Source organism: Aedes aegypti, chromosome 1 (genome assembly GCF_002204515.2).
Source record: "Aedes aegypti strain LVP_AGWG chromosome 1, AaegL5.0 Primary Assembly, whole genome shotgun sequence".
Classification (NCBI taxonomy): Eukaryota; Metazoa; Arthropoda; class Insecta; order Diptera; family Culicidae; genus Aedes; species Aedes aegypti.
Window position 1 is genome coordinate 144294060 of NC_035107.1, and position 26030 is coordinate 144320089.

General features: G+C 37.0%; 2 protein-coding genes across 2 annotated transcripts in view; one reads left to right on the forward strand and one right to left on the reverse strand.

Annotated features, from left to right (window-relative positions):
- LOC5565053 (synapsin) overlaps positions 1 to 26030 on the forward strand; it is a 169063-nt gene that overhangs the window by 72011 nt on the left and 71022 nt on the right. The window lies entirely within an intron of this gene.
- LOC5578139 (tissue inhibitor of metalloproteases) overlaps positions 437 to 26030 on the reverse strand; it is a 47361-nt gene continuing 21767 nt past the window's right edge. Inside the window, exons 2-4 of the mRNA XM_001663660.2 lie at positions 10411 to 10569; positions 1664 to 1749; positions 437 to 1588 (exon numbers count right to left, since the gene is read on the reverse strand). Of these exons, the coding sequence (XP_001663710.1) occupies positions 1178 to 1588; positions 1664 to 1749; positions 10411 to 10555 (642 nt within the window). The 5' untranslated portion in view covers positions 10556 to 10569 and the 3' untranslated portion in view covers positions 437 to 1177. The remainder of the gene's footprint in view (positions 1589 to 1663; positions 1750 to 10410; positions 10570 to 26030) is intronic.

Genomic DNA, 26030 nt, shown 5'->3' on the forward strand with positions numbered 1-26030 from the left:
ATTTATTCCTTAGTTATTGAGTAACCTTTATCGTTATCGATATAGCTTTAAGTTATCAGACAATAATTTAACGCTTAACAACCTGTTTTGAAGGGGCCTTCCTTAGCCGAGTGGTTAGAGTCCGCGGCTACAAAGCTAAGCCATGCTGAAGGTGTCTGGGTTCAAATCCCGGTCGGTCCAGGATCTTTTCGTAATTCCTAGACTCCCCTGGGCATAGAGTATAATCGTACCTACCACACGATATACGTATGCGAAAATGGCAACTTTGGCATAGAAAGCTCTCAGTTAAGCTGAGAAGCAGGCTCTGTCCCAGTGAGGAGGTAATGCCAAGAAGAAGAAGAAACATGTTTTGAACCAGCCTAGTATACAAATTACATAGTATAATGAATGTGGAAACAAATTTCTATTATTTCTCAAAATAATAAAACAAAAAATATATCATCGAAGAAAAACGATTTTCAAAACAACATTTTATTGTGCGTTTTAGTTCTTTTTAACAAATAGTAAGTTTCTTAGGGAGATTACACTACTTTTCTCTTCCAGAAATATTGCTTAATCTAAACGTATCGCTATTTGTACTACAACATAATATTTTCTGCAAGTACAAAGGAGCATTGCCGCACGCAAAAATACAAATAAATATTCACATGGAAATCAGACAAATTGTTACTGTATTTGACTTTCACCTGTGTAAAATAAATAGTATATGCATTTGGATAATAAATAGTATTATCAGGTTTTATCACAGATAACAGATGTTTATGCTAGAACAAAAATCTTCTGAAAACTTGTGTAAATATTCAAACTAAAACACGTTGAAAACACTAGCGCCGCCACACAACGAATTGCTGCAATCAGTGGTGAATATAAATATCTTGAAATGTTTCATATTCACCACAGACATCACCATGGGAACTTAGCGATAACAGCGCTACCACGATGTTGCTACTTGTGTTGCCACTTAAAATCACCAATCATTGTCTTACACAGTTTTACAATCGGACATAAACATCTGTTATCTGTGGTTTTATAAAATAGTAATTTTACAATAGAAACATTCGCTACACCCACTGGAGAATTTGGGGGTAAACGGAGGAGTGAATTCTCAGAATGAAATAATTACAGCGAAGAACAAAAATTAAACATGTCAACTAAAAACTCGACAGCCGTGTTCAGATCATTCTCTTGTGTCCACTTTACACTTTTGATAGAGTGGTGATCGACGCCAGTGGCATTTGGCCGGTGATCCATCAATCAGATATCCTCGCGTCGGAATGCACGATCCGTAATCCGTCTCACAGGAAGCCCACGGTGTCCAATTGCAGGCCCCGATCGTCATATTACACTCGCCGCTGAAGCAAGGCTTGATCTGACACGAACATCCTTTACGGTAGATACCAGCCAGGCCACGCTTTTCCACAATCGTAAGATCGCTGTACTTGCGCACAAAGTTGCACAGGCCAACGTGAATGTCTCTGGCGGCAATCGCATAAAGCTGATTCACTTCAAGCTGTATGCCGCACATGGAATCAGTTGACGGTGTAATGAGCTTTCCTTGCTTGAGCATTTTTTGTGCACGGGGTGACATCTGTAGAGGAAGTAAGAAAAAAAGCAAGAGCTTATGTTCCATGCGATCAATGCGCCATCTACCGTCTGATCTTACCTTGTATTCTTTTTTGATGGCGATCTTGTAAACGTTATTGTCGTTATGCTTTCGGTTCGACTTTCTGAGCACCTGGGCCACAATCACTGTAAGAAAGAGGAAATAGGAAATTGTTATTTGCGAGACATTTGAATATGCACGAGTATGCAGTAGTGGGCAATACATTTGCAACTTTTCTGATTTTCAATACAAAATAATCAACTTTGGTTGATTAAGATCCAAGTTATTCATGAAACGAAAGTCCGACATTACTCGAATTTCAAAATGTAATTTTTAATGATTGTTCTCATCATGATATCAAAAGTAATAACGGTTAGACTAGAGTGAAGTTTTTTACGAAAATTTATAAACGATTTATCTGAAAATATGAAATTTGTTCACAAAAACGCGAGAGGTGGGTAGGACACGTAAGGGGTCGTCCATAAATGACGTAGCATTTTAGGGGGGAGGGGGGTCTTCACGAATTTGTGACGATGTGTGACGAGGGGGAGGGAGGGGTCCCAGCTTACGGACGTAGCATTTTGAATAATTTCGGTGAAAAGAGTAACGCTGAAAAAAAATGACAAACGTTTTTTTATCAAACTTTTTTGTCTGAATTATATAACTTAAGTTGTAAAATTATGATTCAGCTTCAAAACATTAATAAAATAAGATTAAATTTTTTTTTTTTTTTTATGGTGTACTCAGCTGGAGCTGTATGACAGCTTCGTTGTCTGTGCTGGACCCCGTAGTGCAAATTTTTACCCCTACTTTTGCCAATATTTAGACGGAATAGGCTATGTTGCCCGCTTTAACACTATTTTGGATGAATATTGTGCAGAAGTAGTTTTATTAAATTGTTTTTGCTTCAGTTTCCCTCCCGTAGTCATGTTTGTATAGTCATCCTTTAGTTCTGAGCAATCGGATTCTTGTTTACGCATGGAGAAGCGACATGAAAATATATGTTATTAATTAATGCATGTCTTGGAAATAACATACAGAGCTATGTTGTAGTAGTCTATGTTGACAAATTGTAGCACAGATGTCATCTCCAAGCATCTTTTGACAATGATAGACAGAAAATGTTAATTATACAGAATGCAGTCGTATATCAAACGATAGCGATAGGGAGATCCTTTTTTCCCGAATGGAATGAAGGTTATTGAAGTGAAAAACATGAAATGTACTTCCATCTATACGCGAACAAGAACTATCTGAAGTGCCTCGTCATTGTACGTCATGTATTCTCTAGTATTTTAGTCGTTTATGCTACTAGTCTGAAACGTGATGTGTTATACTATATGAATTAATTTCAAAATATGAATCAAGTGTTTGGTTTTAAATAGTCTTTATCTTCCGAAGGTCGTACTGGAATGCTAATCAATACAATACTTTCCTAGGAGAGATGACTGTCTATGTTGCCATCTTGTAGTACCGAATCCAAGTTGTAGATAATTAATATGAGGAGAGTATCAAATCTAAATGTACTGTAAATGTGTTTGGTGTGGTCATCGATGTGCTTTATGTTCGTCTTATTGTTATTGTCCTGAGGTCTTCTCAAAATGAGAATTCAATTGAATAATGTCTCAAGTTAGTTTACAGTTTGGATAGACCAAGTTATTGGTACGGTATTAAGAATATATAGGGGGGCTGAAATGATATAAAATATGTGTTCGCTAAGAACTAAAAATGTTACTTACCCCTTTCTTAGTATACCCACCAACGCATATGGATCGTTTTTACCTCAGTTTGATGGTAATTCGATCCGTGTCCGTGCTGATCTATGTGCTTCGGCTCCTAACACGACGTTTGATACATACGACAGACGACTTGCTCCCTCGTGATGGTGTTGTTGTTAGTTGTTATACATGAAAAGAAAGAAAGAAAGAAAGAAAGTTATTAGTATTAGGAATAAACAGGATTTAGTGAGTTTTCATTGAATTACATTTGACTACATCGCTGATTATAGTCAACGACATCGGAAACTTTATGTGTTGACTGTTGATCTAGTTTTTCCTCAGTCCCGTTGGTCAGTATTGCCACAGATAACAGATGTTTATGTCCGATTGTAAAACTGTGTAAGACAATGATTGGTGATTTTAAGTGGCAACACAAGTAGCAACATCGTGGTAGCGCTGTTATCGCTAAGTTCCCATGGTGATGTCTGTGGTGAATATGAAACATTTCAAGATATTTATATTCACCACTGATTGCAGCAATTCGTTGTGTGGCGGCGCTAGTGTTTTCAACGTGTTTTAGTTTGAATATTTACACAAGTTTTCAGAAGATTTTTGTTCTAGCATAAACATCTGTTATCTGTGGTATTGCTAAAGGTCCTTTTTAACATGTTTATTAGTACTTGGACAAGTTGAATTTTTTAAGTTTACTACTTTTGTCATGTTGGTCAATAATGATTTTGATCGGTTTGTTTTATACATCTATTCATATTCAAATCTGGTCTCGTAAATACATTTATGTGTTAAAAACTATACTAGAAATAATAAAGAAATAGAAAGTCATTTTTTATTGTCCGGATCCACTTTTCGGTGACAAAATAAAGCTTCATCGCGCCTAAGCCCTATCTATTTATTATAATTTTGCGAAAATGAAGTTGTTGTAGTTTTATGATACCAACATAATAAATGTGGTTTTTTATTATGATTCTAATGAGAGAAGCATAACAAATTAACATTTGTGTCACATTCTACTCGATGGATCCTTAGTCATTCTCCTCATTAGTCAATATTATAACCATTTAAACAAAATCTAACCTATCTTCATCAAAGCGTGGCTACGGCTCCTGTTACCCCGATGCCTGGTAACAGGATAACCGTTGGATCACATCCGTAAGATTCATGCATCTATGCCAGATGGTTGATGACGCGGCATTAAACAAATATTTCCTGATGTGATACCACCACGACTGGACATGTCTTTGGTTCCCATATAAGTGCTAATGGGGTAAGCCCACCCATCGCGACAAGATTACACGTCCTAGGGGAGGGAAGTTGTAAAATTATGATTCAGCTTCAAAACATTAATAAAATAAGATTAAAAAATTCTTATCAAATTATCAAATTTACTAACATATTTTTAATTTTCCTGAAATCAAACAGATTTTGAGAAGCTTTAAATATTTATGTAAATATTATATTGTATTCGTGTTCAAACTATTCTATTTAAAAATAAACAAATTTAAAGTTCAATCAGTTAAGTAAGTAGCAATGCTTTATCGATTGTTTTTCCATTTGTTAACAAGATATAGCATCAACCGTTGCAGTTCAATTCATATTTTCTGTTGAAACTTGATTTCCTCAAATATTATATGCTCATTAAGGCAAATATTAATGTTATGATAGTAAAACAAGATATTTATTCAGTGCGTTCAATGTTGCATGAGATTTCCAATCAGTCAACTCAACGATTTGTTTTGATATATCCTTGCTCTTGATGGAAAAGCCTGGATGGTAATGGGCAGGCTTGATAATTCTCCTCAACATCATCAGAGTTCGGTGACATACTCTAGAGCAGCGTGCTGCCAGTGCCTCTTTGCGAGGGAGCCAAAAAATGCTAAGCAGTGAGGCAACGAAAAATGAGCGAGGAAGATGCAGCACAAAAAAAAAACCGAGTTAAATTCCATCAAAAATGGGTGCTCTCACAACTCCCCGAGGACTGTCTGTTCGGGCGGCAGACTCGAGAGTTCGTTTGAAGTGTGAGTGGTGGTGAGCATCGCAACGAGAGAGAGTGTCTGAAAAAATCCTCGCATTTTTCTGCACTCTCACTCGAATCGCTTGAGGATCTTTGTTGAAAATTTTGAGTTTATTTTTTTCTCCTCAGAAAAACGGCAAAATCGCCTCCTCTTTGCCTCGCAGAGGAGTTTCTATCAAGCCTGGTAATGGGGACATCAAATTCGAGTGTTGTTTTTAATGTGTTAATTGTTCTATCATTAAGTTGTCTACATCACTCGATAATTCAGCAAACGAGCATATTTATTGTTGCATTTTGTCATTATGTGTTGTGTAGGAATATTTAGTATGATTGACGATGATTAAGTTTGGTTGAATTAGATTGATTGTATAAAAAAGCTGATTTTTGAAACATTTCAAATATTGCCATTGTTTTTTTTTCTATCTGGTAACTATTTGCTGAATGGATTTGAATTTAGAGAATAATGACGGAGGTCCATTCCTAATTGAGCAATTTTGTTGATTATGTTCACATAAATCTGTTTCTTAACCACGAGTAATTTAAAAAAAATCCTCTTATTTTGAACCCTTACTCCATGCTGTTAGTTTTATTAATCTGCACAAGATTTGTAATCTTTTTTATCTACATTTTCAGCTGTAAACTTGTTCTAGGTTTTAACAACAGCAAAAGTACTATGTACATATTAAATTTGGCCCAAATTGAATCAAATAAAATTTAAACTGGGAACCAAAATTATGTAACTTAAACAGAAAATAAGTTGGTTTAAACTGTTTTCAAATGATTTTTGGGCGCTACAGTATATTAAACTATCATTTGTCAGATTTTCCTGACGTTTCAGTCAGTACTTAACATTAATTAAAATCAAACTTTTGAATTTCTGGATCTACTTTTCGGTTCAGCCCCATCGCTGAGGAAAACAAATAAAAAAATTGGGGTTGCTTGATATGCTACGTATTTTCCAAAAGGGGGTATCAGCATTTGTGACTAAATGCTACGAGGGGGGAGGGGAGTGTAAATATTCAGCGAAAAATTGCTACGTCATTTATGGACGGTCCCTAGGACATGTGCTACGCACGAAAATACCTGGGTAGGACAGACAAAGAGTTGTCCTACCCATAATTCATCACGAAAAAAGTTTAAATAAAATAAATCGACAAAATTTTTAAAAACCACAAAAAAATGTAACTTGTCATACGATATGTAACACAGCTGAACATAACCTAATAGGCCTATTCACATGACGTCTCAAATCAGCTGATCGGGAAGCACTTTGACAGTTCTTCTATGAAAATGACAGGTTCGTGTCAATCTTGCTGAAGGACGTTGCTGAAAGAAAAATCTCTTTTGAGCTAATTTTGTTTGGGATTTTTGTAGATGTTTGCAGGGCTATAATCCCATATGAAGCTAAATAATAGCTAACAAACTCTTGATTATCTCTTGATTGAATTGCTCTCTTCAGCAAATTTCTTTATTATGGTTTGAGGAATGAGTTTTTACGATGGGATAATAAGTTTGTGCTTACATTACAATCCTAACGTGCTTGGAACATTTTTCAAAATTTCTCCATAGTAATTTTCATATAAACCTACATCGTCTTTGAACCACCTAGAAGACCTAGAAGACTGAAAATTTCACAGAACACTATTTTTATGGTAAGGATGGTAAGGAAGATATGGGAGATTGGATTTAAAAACTTTTTAAAATTCTGAACAGTCCTTACAGACATAACACTCTAATTGCACATTGCACGGTGACGTCATCAGAAAATCGCTCTCTTTCCCACCTTCGGGAAATCTGAAAACAACGGTGCCAGTACCTGTCACAGCCTACCTGATTGAAAACTATTGATTGGAAGGCCATGTAGATATTCTTGAAGCATGATTGTGCTGTTGAAAATTATTCAATAAAACGGCATTTCTCGGAATAGCAAAAAATGTTGTATGCAACTCGTTGCAAATCTCGATTTTTTCAGCACTCGTTGATTATTTTCCGAATTTTGTATGACCTGTAATATCTCGAAGACACCCACACTATAAAATATTTTTGAAAAAAGAGATTATTGTAATCCCGTAAAAAGTCATTAAAATGTGCCCTCGTATAACTTGTTGTCCGCATCATGTTTAAAAAAAATGAAGAGACCCGTGCAATCAGTTAGTTTGATGTATTTAGCAGATCTATTGACATTGCATTAAGGACTGTTCATTTTATAAAGTGGACACCTTCTATATGCTATATCTTTTTGATTTATTGATTAAATCGTAATCCGTTTTCTGTGCATCGTTTAACTATTATTCTAAAATGTTATAAAAATATAAAATCTTACAAAATGTTTTTGGTTGAAATACTAAATAGTTTTTCCAAAAACTCTCAAGCAAAACTGTCCGTCAAGGTTAAGCATTATTTTTCGCATAACAAAAATCCTCATATTTATGAGCAAATTGCATGCTGGTATCCTTTATTATTCTACTAAAAAAAATCAATAATATTCCACGATTCTCTGACACTAGGTCACTCTATTGATTTCTATATGGCCAAATTTGCTGATAAACCATCCTTTTTCTCCCGGCTAAAAAGTTAAGTAAAAGCGTGTTGAAAATTGGTTTAGATTGCTGAAGGATCTATATTTTATTTAAACAGACTTATATCGTGAGCTTTGATCGAATTCTTGGGAATAAATTTTACTATTATTGGTCGTTTTATGAAGATATCTCATACTTTCAAAATTCTAAAACACATTAGGAAAATTTACGTATTCTCAGCTGTCAAAGCCGATGTCGCTCTTCTTTTGTAATTTTCTCGATCATATGCACATAAATTACGTGTTTGTCTGTTTAAATTTATGCGCTGCTCAATCCACTATCGATTCACACGGATATGCTGCCGTGAATCGCAAGTCAGTCCCATCTGTAAAAAGTAGGCATTGAGAATATGGGCTTTGAAGTTTCCAAACTCGTTTTCTATACGAATATTCAAAAAATTCCACATGATTGGAAATGTTCAAATCTTAATGAAAGTTTCACAAATTGCTTTTCACTATGATATCTCTCGGAGAAAAATATAAAGATGATCAAAACATGATTCATTTTTGTGTTATACGGTGCGGAAATCTGTAGTGGGACTGATATGCGGTTACTTTTAAATATGGGACAATTTGACTTGCTGTTTTTTTCCTAATTTTTCCGAACAAATCATATTATCTCATTGAAGCAGCTGAAAGAGCATTGGAAGATATGTTGAAAACTGAACTCAACTTTGACGAAAATGCAAATGGGACTGACTTGCGATTCACGGCAATATAATTGTTAAAAGCTTTCTGGAAACGTTTTTACAACGCTTCGGTAACTGTGACTATTGTCGGCATAGCTAGGTTTTATTTTGCAGCTTTTCCATAATCACTTTGGCGAATCTCTTCGGCAGCCCCGAATCAGCCGCATTTTGATGTGAGTTCATTTGAATTGATCACATCTTTGGCGAAAATGTTTGTTCAGCCTTTGAAGTCAGACACTTTGAAGAAGCGAGTTGTGACAGCCCAACTTGGGGTGAAATCGGCAATACACTCTTTGCTTAAACAAGCCTAGAAATAATTAGATGTTAGTGTGAAGTTCGTAGATCTGTTAGATTATGTAGGGTCAAATGCTCGTCGATTTGTGTCGTTTTCTCCTAATGAGATCCATATTTTAACGCTATTCGAAGACCTAACAGTAACTTTACAATATTTGCTAGCTACCATCTTGAAAACATTTCCCAAATTTGAGTTTTTTAACGGGTTGCTCTGTGGTATGGAAACGCTTATTCTTAATGAAATCATCAGAAAACCTTAATAATTAGGCAAAAAAGGGAAAAATGTTGGATTTCGGCAGAAAATTAAGGAAAAATCAATGAGTTTATGTCCAAGTGTTGTGGCGGCAACTCTTGGGTAAACATATTTAACATCGTTTGGCAAAGAATATAAATTGAATCGTTCCAGGAATGATTTAATGAGGTGAGCCATTTTACCCCATCAGTGCGTCTTGGACCATGTTTCCCTATCCAGAATAGTAAACAAGAAATATAATATTCTACAAGGAGTCCTTCATATGTCACGTGGGTATATTTATGGTTAATTCTTCACAATTATTTAGACCAGACACTTCTCCTCAAAATGGTTACGCTATACATGGAAGGCTTCACAGTTTAGTCAAGGGGTTGAGCATGAACTACAATACTTCTGCAGAGAGAGCTGATGGATTTTGTAGAGAGGGGTCAATAGAGGTCTACAAGTAAACTGCCACAAACCCCAACGCATGATCAATCTTACACAAGTCGATTTTCTCAGAATGAAAACATATCGATGTTTGTTTGACGTCATTTGAGTTTTCGGTCAAAGTCAGTCCAACAAGGAAGTGAATGCTCGGCAGCCATTCTGTTTATGTTTGCTTTCTCACAGCAAACAAAAGCAATGTTGTGACAGTTCTCACAGCAAACAAACAAGTTTGATAACATCTTCCGACATAAGGTCACAATTGGAATGAAACGAGCTTCTCAGCTTGGCTATTTGGGCCTATATGACATATTTTATTAAAATAATCCAAACAAATGAATACACAAAATCGAATATCCCTAATATGAACCTGCCCAAAATTAACTTTTAAAAATTCAGGCAAAAATAAAAAAAAGTAGTGACACAATAATCTGAATCGTGAATTTAGCAGAAAAAAAACATTCTATTCTATTGATTTAAGACTTATGATGTCTCGATGAAAAGTTGTACGAAATTGAGTTATACAATTCCTTAGAAAAATATCGGATGTGGTGATCTTTATTTAGATTAAAACTGTCAATCAATTTGATAAGTTAATTTGTTGTTGCACAGCAAACTTTTACAAGATTATGAACTACTTTAATGAAGACACTATCGATCTAACTAAAACATACTTTCTATCAAACCAACTCCATAAGATAATGGAATTCAATTTTTGTTCCCACGAAATAATCGATTCGTACCATAGTTGTTTGTGACGTAACTTCGAATATAAGTATCTCAAATTCACGCTAATAAAGCATTATACACAAATACTCACCATACTCGGCATCGCAGTAGGCTGTCTGTGCGTGCTCCGGCAAACAACTGCACGCTTCGGTCGAACTCAGTTGCAGTATTACACCCAGGGCAACCAGCAGCGCCGCTGTCATCACGTGGTAGGGATTCATTCTCGTTTGTAACATGGTACGATGAACACCTAAGCAAAAGAGGAGATGCGGAGAAGGAAAAAAAATGATAAATGCAACATGTTAATCAATGTCCAATACGGTGGTGGTGGTCCATTATTGCATAGCCTTCTATGTTTGACATTTCCAAACATAATGGGTCGCAAAATAAATCATCACCACCATCATCAGCAACGTGATTGATTTGTTGTATGTTTTGATGGGCCAATTGAAAAAATCTATATTTTGACAGTTTTTTAATGGCAAAACCTTAAATTAAAACCGTTCGGGAGACACATTCTCACCACTCTGAATACTGCTGTAGAACTGCTGCATAATCAGGATGTTGCCAGTACTGTGATTCACCCCAAATAGAATTTTGTTTATTTTAATATGCGAAGGAGAAATAAGGGGCTTATATTTCTAAGCTCAACAATAGATAAATGAATGACTCAATAATTTGTTCTTCGCAGTATCTCAAGTTCATTCCATTGTCATTCACATTCATTCACACTTATCCCATCGGATCACGAATGCTACGTAGTTATTTAGCCAAACATTTCGATTGTTTGTTGTCTGATTCGAGCGAACTGGCGTTAATTATATTAAATTAAAAACGCATGCGATGGATTCTGGTCTCATAGACTGTATGAATCAATCAAGCAAAAATAAAAGAATGCATCGAAATTCAAAACTGTTTCAAAATACGCATAAAAGGTATAAAACAAAATCAAAATTAAATTTATTTAATTTATATCAATATAAAGTAATATCAGGTACCTATACCTCTTTTAGCTAAATCTCTGCTACCCTAAAAGTTTTGTCACAGAAAAATAGACGTAGTGTTACGTCGCACGCTCATCGTTTTTTTTTTTCTTATTTGACGTTTCACACTAGCGCCTTCTGCGAACCTTGTTGCACATAAACGTTTTTCGTGCAACATGGCCATCAGATGATGATTGTTTGAAGAGACCGTAAAATTTGAAAAGAATGTGTGCTAATAGTAACGTCTGTTTGTCTTTGGTATTGAATGCCGTGCAATTATAGTTGATGACCACCGGAGTAGTGTCAATGGAAAGGCAAGCATCGACGCTTTTAGTGCAACTGCATATAACCATTATTTCTATTCTCTTCTATCGATTTTTATAAGATAATAAACTGTAGCAACGGTTCACACACGTCATCTGCTCTAGGTCACTTAGGACAGCGCTTCGTAATGTGTCGGAATTTATGAGTGCACTGATGGAATGAATAACGATCATTGATTGTTGATATGACCACAGCATACATTGTTCGAGTGTTACTAAGTTTTCTTTTCTAGCAGTTAAATATGTAGAGAATCAATATCCAAGTCAATATAATTGCTATGCGCCATTTAAATGCATATATTGAAGGCGGGCAAACCGACCGCTATAAGATTTTCCAAAGGAAATTTGTTGCCAAAGATAACTTATCTTTGCTAGGTTGGTGATAATGTGTCTTCTGATGGTCATCTATGGTTTTTGGCAACCCTGAAGTAACTTAAATAAGTCAGATGTTGAAATATTTACAATACTGTCCCACAATAGGCCTATTCACATGACGTCTCAAATCAGCTGATCATGAAGCACTTTGACATTTCTTCTATGAAAATGACAGACCCATGTTAGCACCGGTCCTCCACCGATGTAAACAAATGCATAGACGGATCTGTCACATGAAAAGGCCTATGCTGCCTCGAGTAACACCAGCTCTTACAGGAAGTCTGTCAGATTTTGAATTAGGGTGTTTTTAAAACTAAAGCTTTATAAAACAAAACTACTCAGTGTTACTTTTTAATGCATATTGGTAAGAATGGAAGAAAGGAAATTTTCTTAGAAAGTTTCTTAGAAATGTGCGCTTTCTTCCAAGGGTGGAATGGTTAATGTTGATAATTGCATCGAAATGAGCTTTAGAAAAATTTTCCGAACATCAAATCAATGCAGCCTCTAGCCCAGGCTCTTTGATTCAAGTGAGGGAACATAGAATGCCGTTGTGGTCAGTTGTTCTGAATTTGGAGGATTTGGGCAAGAGATCTTGAACTCCATTAGGGGATTCAAGGTTTCCTTCCAAACCGTAAAGAAGTGAGACTGTCGCGTATTGCCGGAAACTCTTAAAGATCATCTTCTCAAACATCTTAAAGAAAAGAAGCACATTTTTTATTGCGAAAAAACTGAACATTTGATCAAGGTCGTCTTAAAGGTTTCTCAAGTCACTGATTTTGTGGTTTGTGCTAACTCAAAACTTTTTAAAACGAGTGTAAGAACGATAAGTGTGTCGTGTCTCGCGTCGCGACTTGTATATGTGGTTTCTCAAATTAATGATTCTTAAGTCACCTGAAGAGATCAAAAATGGAATAAATGATTTACTTGTATTTTCTCCAGTCCAAGTAATCATTATGAAAACGAGAACCCAAGCTGGCATTCGTCGGAAAGGGCTTTCTCATGAATATTATTTTGTTCACTTTTACTAAAGTGCTCTAAATAATTAAAAGCTTTAGAAAAACACAAACTTTTGTTCGATGTCCGTGCGAAATGGGAACATTTTCATGAACCTGGACGAAATTCCCAGAACACCACTCCGTGTCGTTGGATCCAAAAGGGTCATGGTACCAAACATTGCCGCATGGATGCTAAATGCATGATTTTTGGAGATTCTTCTCACTTTTGGGATTGCCCTTCTCGCAAACGAATCGTTAAAGCTCGTACCAGGTAGATAAACGGCAACGTTTTTTCTAGCCGGGATTTTTCAGACATACTATCTAACAATTCTTATTTTTCAGTTAACTATCGCTTGCTTAATAACACTAGTTTACAGCATTTTTGTTGATCATGAGTTGATCATTATTTTTCATGTAAAACCGTGCTCTGAAAATGCGGTCGAAAAAATTGTAGGAAGAATTGTTTTTAAAATGCATTCAAATTTTGAATGTTGTGATTTGTTATATTGATGCTAATATCTCCGAATCGGTGCACTTGATTTATAGTCTCTTTTCTCCAAATGAAAGCTAATTATTGAATTTTTCGATCCTGAGAACATTATTCTTTTCATAGGAGTTTTTTAAGGAGTTTCATAAGATGAGCTTTTTAGTTACAGTCATCTCTCCCTTACTCGATATTGAAGGGACCATCGAGTTAGGGAGGTATCGAGTTACAGAACACAAAATCAATGCAACTGCGATCCAACGGACCATCGAGGTAGCCATGAAAACCAACTTTTACTATGGTTCTCTAACTCGATAACGAGATTCGAAATATCGAGTAAGGAAAAGATGACTGTATTTATAATTTTTTTCGAAAAATTCTATGTTATTTTCTATTTTTCGCTTGAAAAAAACAATTTTCAAACAAAATTTGATGTGAGAAATGAACTGTTACAAAATACTTTTAACTACACGAAAAAAAAAATGTAAAAAATAAAAAAGATTGATTTGTTGACGGTTAAAATTGATTGAAAATTGAATAAGTTGACTTTTTTTGTAAATGCATTAAAATTCGAGATACACTGATGTTGGAAAATTCAACATTATATACCTGATAAAACAGATGATGATCATTATTCAAAAAAGCGGTTATGACTGCGAAGCAACCGTTCTCCCAATGGTTGCTCCAAAAGGGGTCACCCACAAATTACGCAAGACGATTTTCTATGTTTTTAAATCCCCCTCTCCCCACTATATTAGATCTGATATATTAGAAATCTGATTGTTTTGTATTGTCTGTCTCAAGATTAATTCAATTATCGCGATCATTTAGCGCAGTGGTCATTCACCAGAAAGATGAAAACTAAGCAAAATATTTGGACATTTGCAATCAATTAAATCTTGCCATCAGAAATGCTTTTGAAGAATATAACTCAAAAACTGAACTTGAAATAAAATGTCCTGTCCAAAGAACTTCTACAATTACGTAAAAATAACTAAAATCTGACAATTTTCCATCCGTTATGCACCTTGATGAAAATGTGGGTGACAACTCAGAAAAAAATTGCAATCTATGTGCCAATTTTTCCAAGAAGTCTATACTACATTTTCGGAAAAAGACCGCGATCGCAATTATTTTGCGTCTTATCCGGAATTTTCTAGAGATATTGGTGTAAATCAAATCCATGTGCGGGAAATGTAAAATGTCTCTATACTCTTATTAATAAAAAATCAAAACTTTGTCTTAAGAACAAGCTTTTGATATTCAAACAAATTTTCAGGCCAGCCTTGTTGTATGCTGTACCAATATGGACTAGCTGTTGTAATACCAGAAAGAAAGCTCTGCAGAGGATTCGGAATAAAATTTTGAAAATGATTCTGGTATAGTACCAATGAGTTACATAGAATATCCAATGTTGAAACATTGGAACAAATCTATATAAATAAAAATGGAGTGGTGTTTGTATGTCACGGAATGGCTTGAGAATGTGCTATCGGATTTTGAAAATTCTTCCTTTGTTATGTTCCTAAAGAGTTCCGACGTGAATCAATAGAATGTTTTAAGTGTTTTAAGTGATACTAATAAAATATATTAAAAAAAATGATTTTTGTGGTTTTGGCCGCCTTTGTACGTTGATCAATACGGTATTAATCTTTTTCAAAACTGTTACTCCAGGAACCAACGAACACGTTACGATTACGTTGTCGTAAATGCAATAGTGGCAGAATAAACTTGGGGACAAATTTAGTCCGCAACAGAACAAGCGTCAAACATACCCGGAATCGGTGATACCAATTTATAAAGAAATCTGATTACAGTTCCGGCGAATGCCAACCATCTTCGAACTAGTTGAATCTACCATAGTTCATGCTCAAGATCAGCAGCAGCAGTCAGTGGCATCCTACTGAATGTGGGAAACACGGCATGATCCCAAGTGCTATATTTAGAAGATGAAATCAAATGGAACCGCGTCACACTCCCTGACGAAGAAGACGCAATAAAAATACAACATTAATTGAGTCATATTTCTGGCGGTTTTGTTTTGAGTGTCGTTTACGCTTTGGGGGGAGTGGTGGTAAAATGAACACTTAGACAGAGAAAAACAAACTCGGTTTTTCATCAAGCATGGACACTAACTTTAGAGCATGTTGGTAAAGAGGTCATATGAACATCATGAATGAAAATGTCAACGAAAAACAAAAGAAAATGATTTGAAAATTTGATCTGATGTTATTTTTAACTCATAGAATTTAAGATTTCCTATGAGGTAAACATACAATCGATGACTAGGATGCAAATATAAGATGATTTTAACATTAAAATTTTTAGATAAGATTTCTGCACAAAAGCTTGTGGTGGTAAATTAAACAGCTCATTAAGCAATAGATGGAAATTGATAGAAAATATGGCCAGGTATTGCTAATGATCCAAAAATCTTTGTTTTGGACGTGTATTTTGTTAGATCAATTGATTATTTTACCCACATAATGTGAGTGAAACGAATATTTCGATCAGTTTTTGGTTGACGATAAAAACATGTAAAAATAACTTTTATGAATCCTCATAATATATTAGTATTTTGAATTAATGTGATAAAACCAACCAATTCATCGTTTATCCATTATAAACAAGATAACATCTCTAAATGTTCATTTTACCCCCCACTTCCCCTACACACCAGTGAACGCGCCCAGCTGGTTGGAAGGCAGATGAATGGACGGATTGCCCGGGAATTCTACGCTGAAAGCGCGTGCCTCTTGTGTGGCGGCCGGCAGCGCAAATTGTTCGTGTGTGTCATCTAGGGAGGAATTCGCTGGAAGAATTCCGATGGGGACGATGATTGTTTACCTTCTGCCCACATGGCCCTCGCTCTTCATAAGAAGTAACAAATGATGGTTCCTTCATTAGGGAGACAAATATTGTTTCACTTTTCTGGTGAAATGGGTTTTGGAGTGCATTTTTCGGTTGCATAACATTTGAATGGGAAGCACACAGTTTGCGTTTAATTTAGTTCATAAATGGATATTTTTGAGCGAGGCAACATAAATGGGTTGAAATCTATATGAATAACATAAAGGTTTATAAAATTGATCAAAAAGCTTTCCAAACAAGCGAAACATGTTATTGAAGATTATCACGAACGAAAGGGAAAGGTGAACCTCTGAGTTCACAACTTCCTTCCAAAAAAGTGGGCATGGAATCAGCCGCTAAAAACAAACAGTACAAAAAAACATAATGCATTAATCGTGACAATATAAGATTGCAACGATTTTTTTTTTTGAAGTTATTAATAATTTTGTTCGACTTTTTTCCTATATTTAACTCATTGGTACTATACCAAGGAGCTTCTTAATCATTTTCAAAATTTTATTTCGAATCCTCTGCAGATCTTTGTTACTTTGATATTACAACAACTAGTCCATATGGGTACAGCATACAATATGGCTCGCCTGAAAATTTGTTTGAATATCAAAAGCTTGTTCTTAAGAAAAACTTTTGATTTTCTATTAATAAGGGAATGAAGACATTTTTCATATTTGTTACATTTGGCTTGAAAGCCCTCAATGTGATTTTCGAAAGTTGAATTTTTAGCTAGCATGATCCCTAGATACTTAATTTCGTCTGATCAATTTAATGGAACCCCTCTCAACGTGACAACGTGACAACATGCCTACTAGAAGGTTTCAAATTAAGAGCTTTTGGTTTATGTGGAAATATTATTAGTTGAGTTGTGCAAGCATTAGGAAAAATCTTAGCAAACTTTTTTGCAACCTACTACAGATGACACGCAGGCTTCGTTCTTTGGCGGTGAGGCCTGTGTCATCCGCAAACAAAGATTTTTGACATCCCTAAGGTAACTCAGGTAAGTCAGATGTGAAAATATTGTATAGTATTGGTCCCATAAGGCTGCCTTGGGGAACACCAGCTCTTACAGGAAGTTTTTCAGATTAGAAATGTACGATGGTATTGTGCTTTGCTTTGATAAATGGATTATTGGGAAAGTTGTGTATCGCACTTCGAAGGTCACCAAGCAGTGGTTCCAATATGTTTCTAAGCAAATGGAAAGTTCTTCAAATGTACATTTACGCGACAAATTACACTGGTGTTTCTATCCAAATGCAGATTTGCACTTGACTGCATTATTGTCACAATTAATTATAATCGAACAAGCCTATTTCAAATGGCTGACATACTTTTACGAATGTTTTACAAGCAAGTTTTCGTGAAACAAATGAAACAAACAAACTAGCAACCCTGCTGAGAGCACATGCTTTTGATAAAACGTAAACAATTTTCGTTGGCGCGAAACCGCTTCACTGCCTTTTCTTGCCCGCCAACGGCGAAAACAAAGGGTTTGACGTTTCCGCACTTATGAACCCGCCCGCACTTCTGAAGTGCGGGGTCCAATAAGGTGGGAACTGCGCAATAACAAAACCATCTTCCAAAGCTGCGGCAACACACATGAGCTGGGAACAGCTTTTATAGTGATTATAGCAAAGGCGCGTGATCGGGTGGTGGCCGATCGATGAGAGAATGTGCAAGTTGAGGCTCAAAGGCCGGTTCTTCAACTTCAGCATAATAAACGTGCACAGCCCTCACTCCGGAAGCACGGATGATAATAAAGACGCTTTTTACGCGCAGCTCGAACGCGAGTACGACAGCTGCCTAAGCCACGACGTCAAAATCATCATAGGAGATCTAAACGCTCAGGTTGGCCAGGAGGAGGAATTCAGACCGACGATTGGAGAGTTCAGCGCCCACCGGCTGACGAACGAAAACGGTGATGGTCAAACTGCGCTTAAAACTCTCCGTCGTTAACAACGTACGGTACCGACGGCCGCCCCGGCATGACCTAAAGCGGCTTAAGCAACCGGATGTCGCAGCGGCATACGCGCAGCACCTAGAGGCTGCATTACTGGAAGAGGGTGAGCTGGATGAAGCCTCTCTTGAGGACTGCTGGAGAACAGTAAAAGCAGCCATCAACTATGCAGCTGAGAGCAACGGCGGGTACGTGGGACTGAGTCGACGGAACGATTGGTTCAACGAGGAGTGCCAGGAGGTTTTGGAGGAGTCTCTCTCGTGACAAAAAACGCCGCCTGGAGGAGACGGAGTGGGAGGAGATGGAACAGCTGTGCCGGTCTCAAGAAACGCGTAAGTTCTATCAGAAGCTCAACGCATCCCGCACCGGCTTCGTGCCGCGAGCCGAGATGTGGCGTGTGGGTCAAAACGAGTCGTTCTTACCTCGGGTGATGCGAGGCGACTAATGTTAATCAAATGGATGCGAGCCGACACCTCACCGACTCGTCTTGCCTTACATGCCGCACAGAGTAAGCACAATTGCATCTGATTCTTGTGTTTATTCCACGTCTGGCGTGAGGTGAGAATTGTCGGTGTCCTATAGCGAGGTGACAAGCCTCGTAGGATTAATTTACGGACTCGTGCTGTAAAAATCATCATTCTACAACTTGTTCCGTAAACTACTATTGGACTATTTTTTTTAAGGCAATCCATGCTCGTGGCCACTACTGTGCCGGAATCAGTTGATCTGTAGCTTCTTTACCGATACAGATCTATTTTCAACTTATCTATATTTACATCTACTTTCACTCTCTCTCCTACTCTTTTACTCTCACACCGAGCAGGTAGGAGAGAGCTCTGCTGTTAGTGAGGCTAGCTGCCCGCGAAGAGGGTCAATTCGTCTCAGTCACCATCTGATACTGACGGAGGATGGATGTGCTCCCCAAAGCACGGTCCTCCGTGAGGCGTCTTCTGGTGGCTGGACGGTTTTTTTTTGTGGAGGGGCTGGGAATCGAACCCATGACTTCCGCTTATGAAGCGAAAGCGTAACCTCAAGGCTACAGAATTGGACTAATTCTCTGATATAATTTTTGAACTATATTTTTGTTCATTTGTTCAGCTCTATTCACCTTGCACCGTTTATGCTTGAACAGTTGTTGTTCTAAATTTACCTGCGTTGTTCTAAATTTACCTGCGTGCTAAATATGAAGTTTCTTCTTCCACCTCTGCCCATCACACCGATCAAATTAGCCAATGCAAATTTGTGACATCATTTTCAACCTTCCAGGAAACCATTCTCGACTAACTAGGGAAGTAGTACCTTCACGCTCCACGTAATCAAATCCAACCATATTTATTTGTATTTCCTGGGAACCATTCCGTTTTGGTGCACTCACGCCTGTTCGGACCGGACGATATGTGCACCCTTTCTCGTTGGCTCGCACGGAATCCACACGGTGTTTTGCATTATTGCTAAATTGTTCAAACAATTCGGCTTCAATGCACGAGGGTGCCACATTATAGTGGAAGGGCGTGCAGTTTCCATTTGCGTTCAATTCGCTTGGTTTGGAAATAAAAGTTTGTCAAGAAAATGCAAATATGGTGTTGTTCCCTTGCCCACACTTGAGATTGATCGCGACAGGAGTCCAACATGCAGTTCACCTATTCCTCTAGTGAGCAACATACTTTTTTGAACATGGAAAAGTATTGATTAGTGAAGCAGGACATTGGTAATCAGATCACTTTGAACTTTCACTTGACCAGCTCGGAAAAAAAACTTATTTTGTAAGCAGGATTTATTGAACGTTCACACGTTAAACGTTTTGTTGTAATGGAAAAAAGGCATATTATTACAAGTATAAACATGTACATGATAATTCGAAAAATACCATCCACCTGCTTGTCGTTCACACTTTATTCACGCCAGACACCTACGACAGGGCATATAAAACAATTGCATTTGCCAGTCACGCATAGGCAGGTGACAAAAGCTAATATTGGCAGACAATAATTATTCACTTAAAATCTCTCGGTCCCACACGACACAGCCATTAGGTAGGGTGGGTGAACCCTTAGTAAATAGGCGGTCTACTATAATCGCCCTTGTGCAGGCCTGCCCAACCTTTTTGAACCGCGGGTCAAATTGTTAAAACAATATTGTACATCGTGCCAAATTATAGTTTTCGTTACCAATTGAGATCAAGATAATAGTTTTTGCTCCGAATTATGAAAAACTTGGTCACATAGTTTTTGTAGCCTATCTTACTATTTTTTTCTCAGCTTTCTGATGGTTGTCTCAGAATTCAAAACGACCGGTGTGCTAATGGTGAAAAAACGGTTTTTGTGCCAAAATTCAAAATGGCGGCCAAATTCGAAATGGCCTCCAATTTTTTTAAGCCTCAAATGAAAGCTATGTTCTTCCTCTGTATGATGCCACTATGTATAATATTGTACAAGGGAAATATGAGACATATCACGCGAAGAAATACCTATGATTTATCAAAAATGGGCTTTTTCGCAAACTGTTAAGCTAGCTGCCTTACGAGAAGTCCACCAATATGAGACAACCGAAAGGACCACGCAAAAGTTTTATCATATACTAGCGATCAGTAACATATAATTGAACTTCTAACAATGTGTGCCGATAGCGGCGTGGTTTCAGCGAGAATTGCTCACTATATAAATAAAACACTATAATCTAGGAAATCCATTGATCCTGATTCTGCCTACCCCCGCAGGCCCAAGTGACACTCAATATTATCTACTCAATTTGAGATGTATCTATCAAACAGTGAACAAAATAAAAAAAGGATCATCGACTCGTGGAAATACCGAGTCATGGAACAGAAATGAATTGGAAAGCTGTTTGAGGGAACCATCATAGTAACCATGAAATTTTGACTTTGCAATTCCATTGCACATCAGTCTAGTTTTTGTCCACGATAAAAAGAAACAAGGTATTATATTCCGAAAAATGACATTTGTTAATGACGTCATTCCTATCGCAATCTCGAACGAGTGCAAGAGAAAGCAAAGCCTGCCTTTTTCTATCCTTCTAGACCCATGCTTGGCGATATGAATGGAATGACGACACATGTTTTTATTGAAAATCGTTGTTTACACGTGGGAATAGCCTACCTTGTTGTGTATATCGTGGTTTTTATCGAAAAACCATGACGGCCTGCTTTTCCCATCAACAAAAACAGAACTGAAAACTACTGCTACCTATTAGCACGGTTTCATAACGGTGCTGAAAGGTAATACTTTTCAGTACTGTTTTGAGAGTTGTTAAATTAATATCTGAGTGCCTTCATCAGAAAATTCTTTGATGTACCATCGTCATAAAATCATACACATAAGGAGAATACCAGACTGATCGCAAAATTACACTACAAATCTTGTCAAATTACTGTGAACCACTGGCTTTTTCATCGTCAAGGTTACCGTGGTGAATCAAAATCCGGACGGTACCAATATCTGGACACTCTGGTTCCATTTAACAAATTAAATATGAAATCGAGCAATAAATTTTGGTTTGTATTTAATATTCTCAACTTTCAATGTTGCTGTTCATTTTAATTCATTGTTTCATCTAGTAATCCTTTGCAATAAAATATTAAAAATAAAAACAATTTGGGTGCACCAGTTCGGCGTCATTCCTGCAAAGAACCAAATTCTACAGTCAAAATTTCGGCAACAAAATCAGCCACTTCTGACTTACGATTAGTTTCCTAAACTACATAAATTTAGTACTGTACGTCTCTTAGAAGTGTATGGTATAATAATTTTCAAGTGTGCGCACGAAAGAGTGGGGAACTCTGTGTAAATAAGCATTTTTAGTGTGAAGAAAGGCTGCCTCAAATGCTGTCCGGATTAATAGGCAAGTTATCATTAACCCGGACGTTTCATGGAAACCTTATATTTAGCGCGTTTAGAGAAACAAACATAATATGAATTGACGAAAAGTTGTATAATAACATTACAAAAAGTGTTATCAATCTCTTGTGAATAGATTTGCGGAAGAAAAGTGTTAATATTGATGATCATTTCCGTGAACCTCAAGTGCAGGATGTTGGCAGGAGCGAAGGTAAAACAAAAATAGTTTTACCCAATAGTTTGATCCATGTATGCAAATGCATGCATCTAATATTATTATATTGGAGATTTTCAGTTAAAGTGAAGTGCTTTTTATTAGTTTTTCATTTGTATTTTCAACCCAAACGCACTTGTCCAGATTTCGATTCAAAAGCGTCCGGCATTTTGATGCATGCGTACGGATTTAAAAACACGATATGCTTCATCAATTTAACATTTTACGTGTTATAATTGCCTTTTCCACTAAAATTTTAGATCAAGATTCAAAGTTTTAATGTGTATCTATGTGAATAACAATAACAGTGATACCAGAAGTTGCAAAAACATATTCAAAACAGTGTTTAAGGTGAAGATGAATCGAAGCCAAAGTTCAAATTTTCAAGAGCACGGATCTGGAGAACCAAACATCCGTTTGAGCTGAAAACCTAATCGATTGGTCATCAGCAGCTAGTGACCAATCGATTAAGTTTTCAGCTTAAACGGATGTTTGGTTCTCCAGATCCGTGCTCTTGAAAATTTGAACTTTGGCTTCGATTCATCTTCACCTTAAAGTTTCGGCATTGCTTAAGTGTCCGGGTAATGATGCATCACGGTATCGACTGAAAATAACGGGGCAGTCTCAGTTGAGCTGTCACGTCCTGTCCTAGATGTAAACTAGGAGTGGAATGAGAAAAACTAAGCAATCACTGTAAAAGAAGACCGTAACCGCTAGTCTCATCAATAGAAATATAAGTAGTAGAACGCTAGTGGCGCTGTTATCACAAAATAGAATTATTTTATTAATACTTACTATTGAAATTTTTGATCGTTTGTTTAGTGCCATGTTGTAGAGAATGTTTTATTATGGTTGAAAAATTTGATTTGACACTTATAGACCCGGTACACAGACTGTCAGAGCGTTGCAAACTAGATGTTGTTCACACGAACAGTCGCGACATTGGCCTTCTACGGCTAATGCTTCTACTGTCTCATCTCAGCTCGATACATGTCAGAAACCGGAGTTTTAATTATCATCTCCCAAAAAAAACTACAGTAAAAATGTTCTACTAAGTGAACATGAATGGATATATTATGTGTCCAATGATCCACTGTCGGCTAATCCTACGTTTATCGTTTAAAAGTTCGTAAAGGAAGTGACCGTAGAGTTCGTCATCATCGTCCTCAAACAACAGATAAAACGAAAGATGCGACTCAATCAACGCAGATTGTGTTAGCTGCAGGTGATGTCATCGTACTCGCCGCAAACCCACCGCAAAATTTACATAAGCTGAAACCACAAAAGCTTTTAAATACAACTACTGCCTTGGACTCATTGCATGCAACGAAAATCGATATTTTGTGTAGTTAGAATTTGATTGCTGGAAAGAGTTCCACACATGTGATTCAAACGCAAAACTTTGTTTGGGTGTGGACAATATTTGTCTGCGTAAAGCTCTAAATTCTAGTGCAAACAAACATACTTAGAAAGAGCAATTCTTGCAATAGAGTTCTTAAAAATTGGACACAAATTTCCCAACATTTTCAAGCTTCAAGGTTGTCCCAAATTCATATACTGGTAGGTACTATACACTTAAGTGGGGGGGCACTCTAGGTCAGCTATCTGGATGTTGTTGTAGCAAATATTGGACCGCATAAGATAACCGTGACTATAGCGCTTGCTTTGGCCGGTTCCACTTTTTTCTATGACGAAAAGATTTACTGACTGGGTGTGCAGTTCAAGTGGTTGCTGAGCTGTGGAGGTGGGAACATACCACTTTCGAGTTTTGCGTTTGTTCGGTTCAATTGGGCGGTAGGCGTTGAGATTTATAATTACCGTCTGCCTACTGTGATGGTTGTGCTAACCTGCTGAGTTGTTGTTGGAGAAGTAGCATTAATCTTCAAATCTCTAAATCAAAATATGGCTTACTATTTTTATGTACTCTGCATGCATTCCTGTCGTTAACTAATCATTATTTTTTCGATACAGTTTCCAATTTTGAAATAATTACGTTTTCATTAATTTTCCATAAGTTTTAACAGTTCTCGATTAAAATTCTTCCATGAGCTCTGTTGGAAATTTGATAAATTTGGGAACCGAAAAGGAAGATGATAAGATCATAAGCTTAAAAAGTATTTCAACAATCTTCATCAAATAACATCCTACACAGAAGCCCATTCAGACTTTTCACACGAATCGAACCATTGCCACTGCACTCAACCTAACGGAGAAAACCCAACCATGCAATAATCCATCCGATTCAGCGATTAGACACTAGCGCACGTGAGAGTGACGATGTTTATGGTATCAGGACAGATTGACAGAGAACATACGATTAATTGACATTTGGACGCGGAGCTACCGAACTCCCCGGGCCGCCGGCATATTTGATTGTTTTTTCATGTTCTGTTTCTGCTGCCACAGAATTAATTCAAGACATAGTTATTTGTATCTAGCCGTGCATGCCGGAATCGTTCCCTATGGCGCTCGGTACTTAAAGTTAATCAGTTTTCCTTCGAATAGTGCGATGTATAGATAAGAAGCTGTCATTGGGTTTGTTTGAAACCCTTGCACCATGTTTTTTTATATTTGTAATGGAAAAAAAAATCTAATTTTTTTGTTTGTGAATTGTAAGAATATTTTGTAAACTGTTCGGCCCTGACTACCCTAAGAATCTCTTAACGAATTTGCGGAGAATCTTATAAGGAGATTGAAAATTAGCATTTAAAATCTTTTATTTCCACTCTTATTGATAATCTTTCGTCAACAAAACTACCACTTCTTATTTTTCTTCGATGTCAGCTACTCACAATTCCAACATACTATTGAACTCCCCATAACTCGATATCCATATCTCTATATAGAGTTATAGAACCATAGCAAATGTTAATTTTCGTGACTACCTCGAACTCCAGTTGCACTAATTTTCTTTTCTGTAACTCGATATCTCCCTAACAAGATAGTTCCTTCAAAACCGGGTTAAGCATACTTGATTGTATTTCCCCGAAGGGACCAAACCCATGTGTAGCTAATATCATCAGATAATTTGAAACTAACTGAATCGCCCATTGTTCCGACTATGTATGGCCCGAAGATCAGAGATAAATTATAGGCTAATAAACCGTTGACAGGTAACGTGTGCCCTTAGGCGGCGAGGCGAAAATCTCCAGCCGTACAAAGTCTTGTGAGTGCACTACATTGCGCATATTCAGAGTAGAACCTATCCCACTAACTGTATCGATGTAAAACGCCTCTCAAAGCTTTCCGTACGACACATGTCAGGCTAATTTTTTTTTCAACTCGAGACGCGCCATAAAACTTCGACACATGAGTCTGGAATAGTCCCCATTAACGGACCCTTGACGTTCTGTTCAAACAGCTCCAGGGAAGAGTGGCGGCAATAACGACGAAGCTCTCATCTCATTGTATTCCAGGCGGTCGAACGGTTTGTAATCTAATTTATGCTAATTGTCGGTAAAACACAGAATACCGTAAAATGGGGTACCTTTGATAATGCGGAGACCCACAATATACTTAACGAAATAAGATACTTACTGCTGATCAGATACGCAGAACAAATGTAAAAAGTATGACACTTTATGGATTATAAGCAGGTGAAATCGACTCACCTGTAAAAAATCTTAACTGCTACGGCAAATGAAATGTAATATGTTGTTAACAA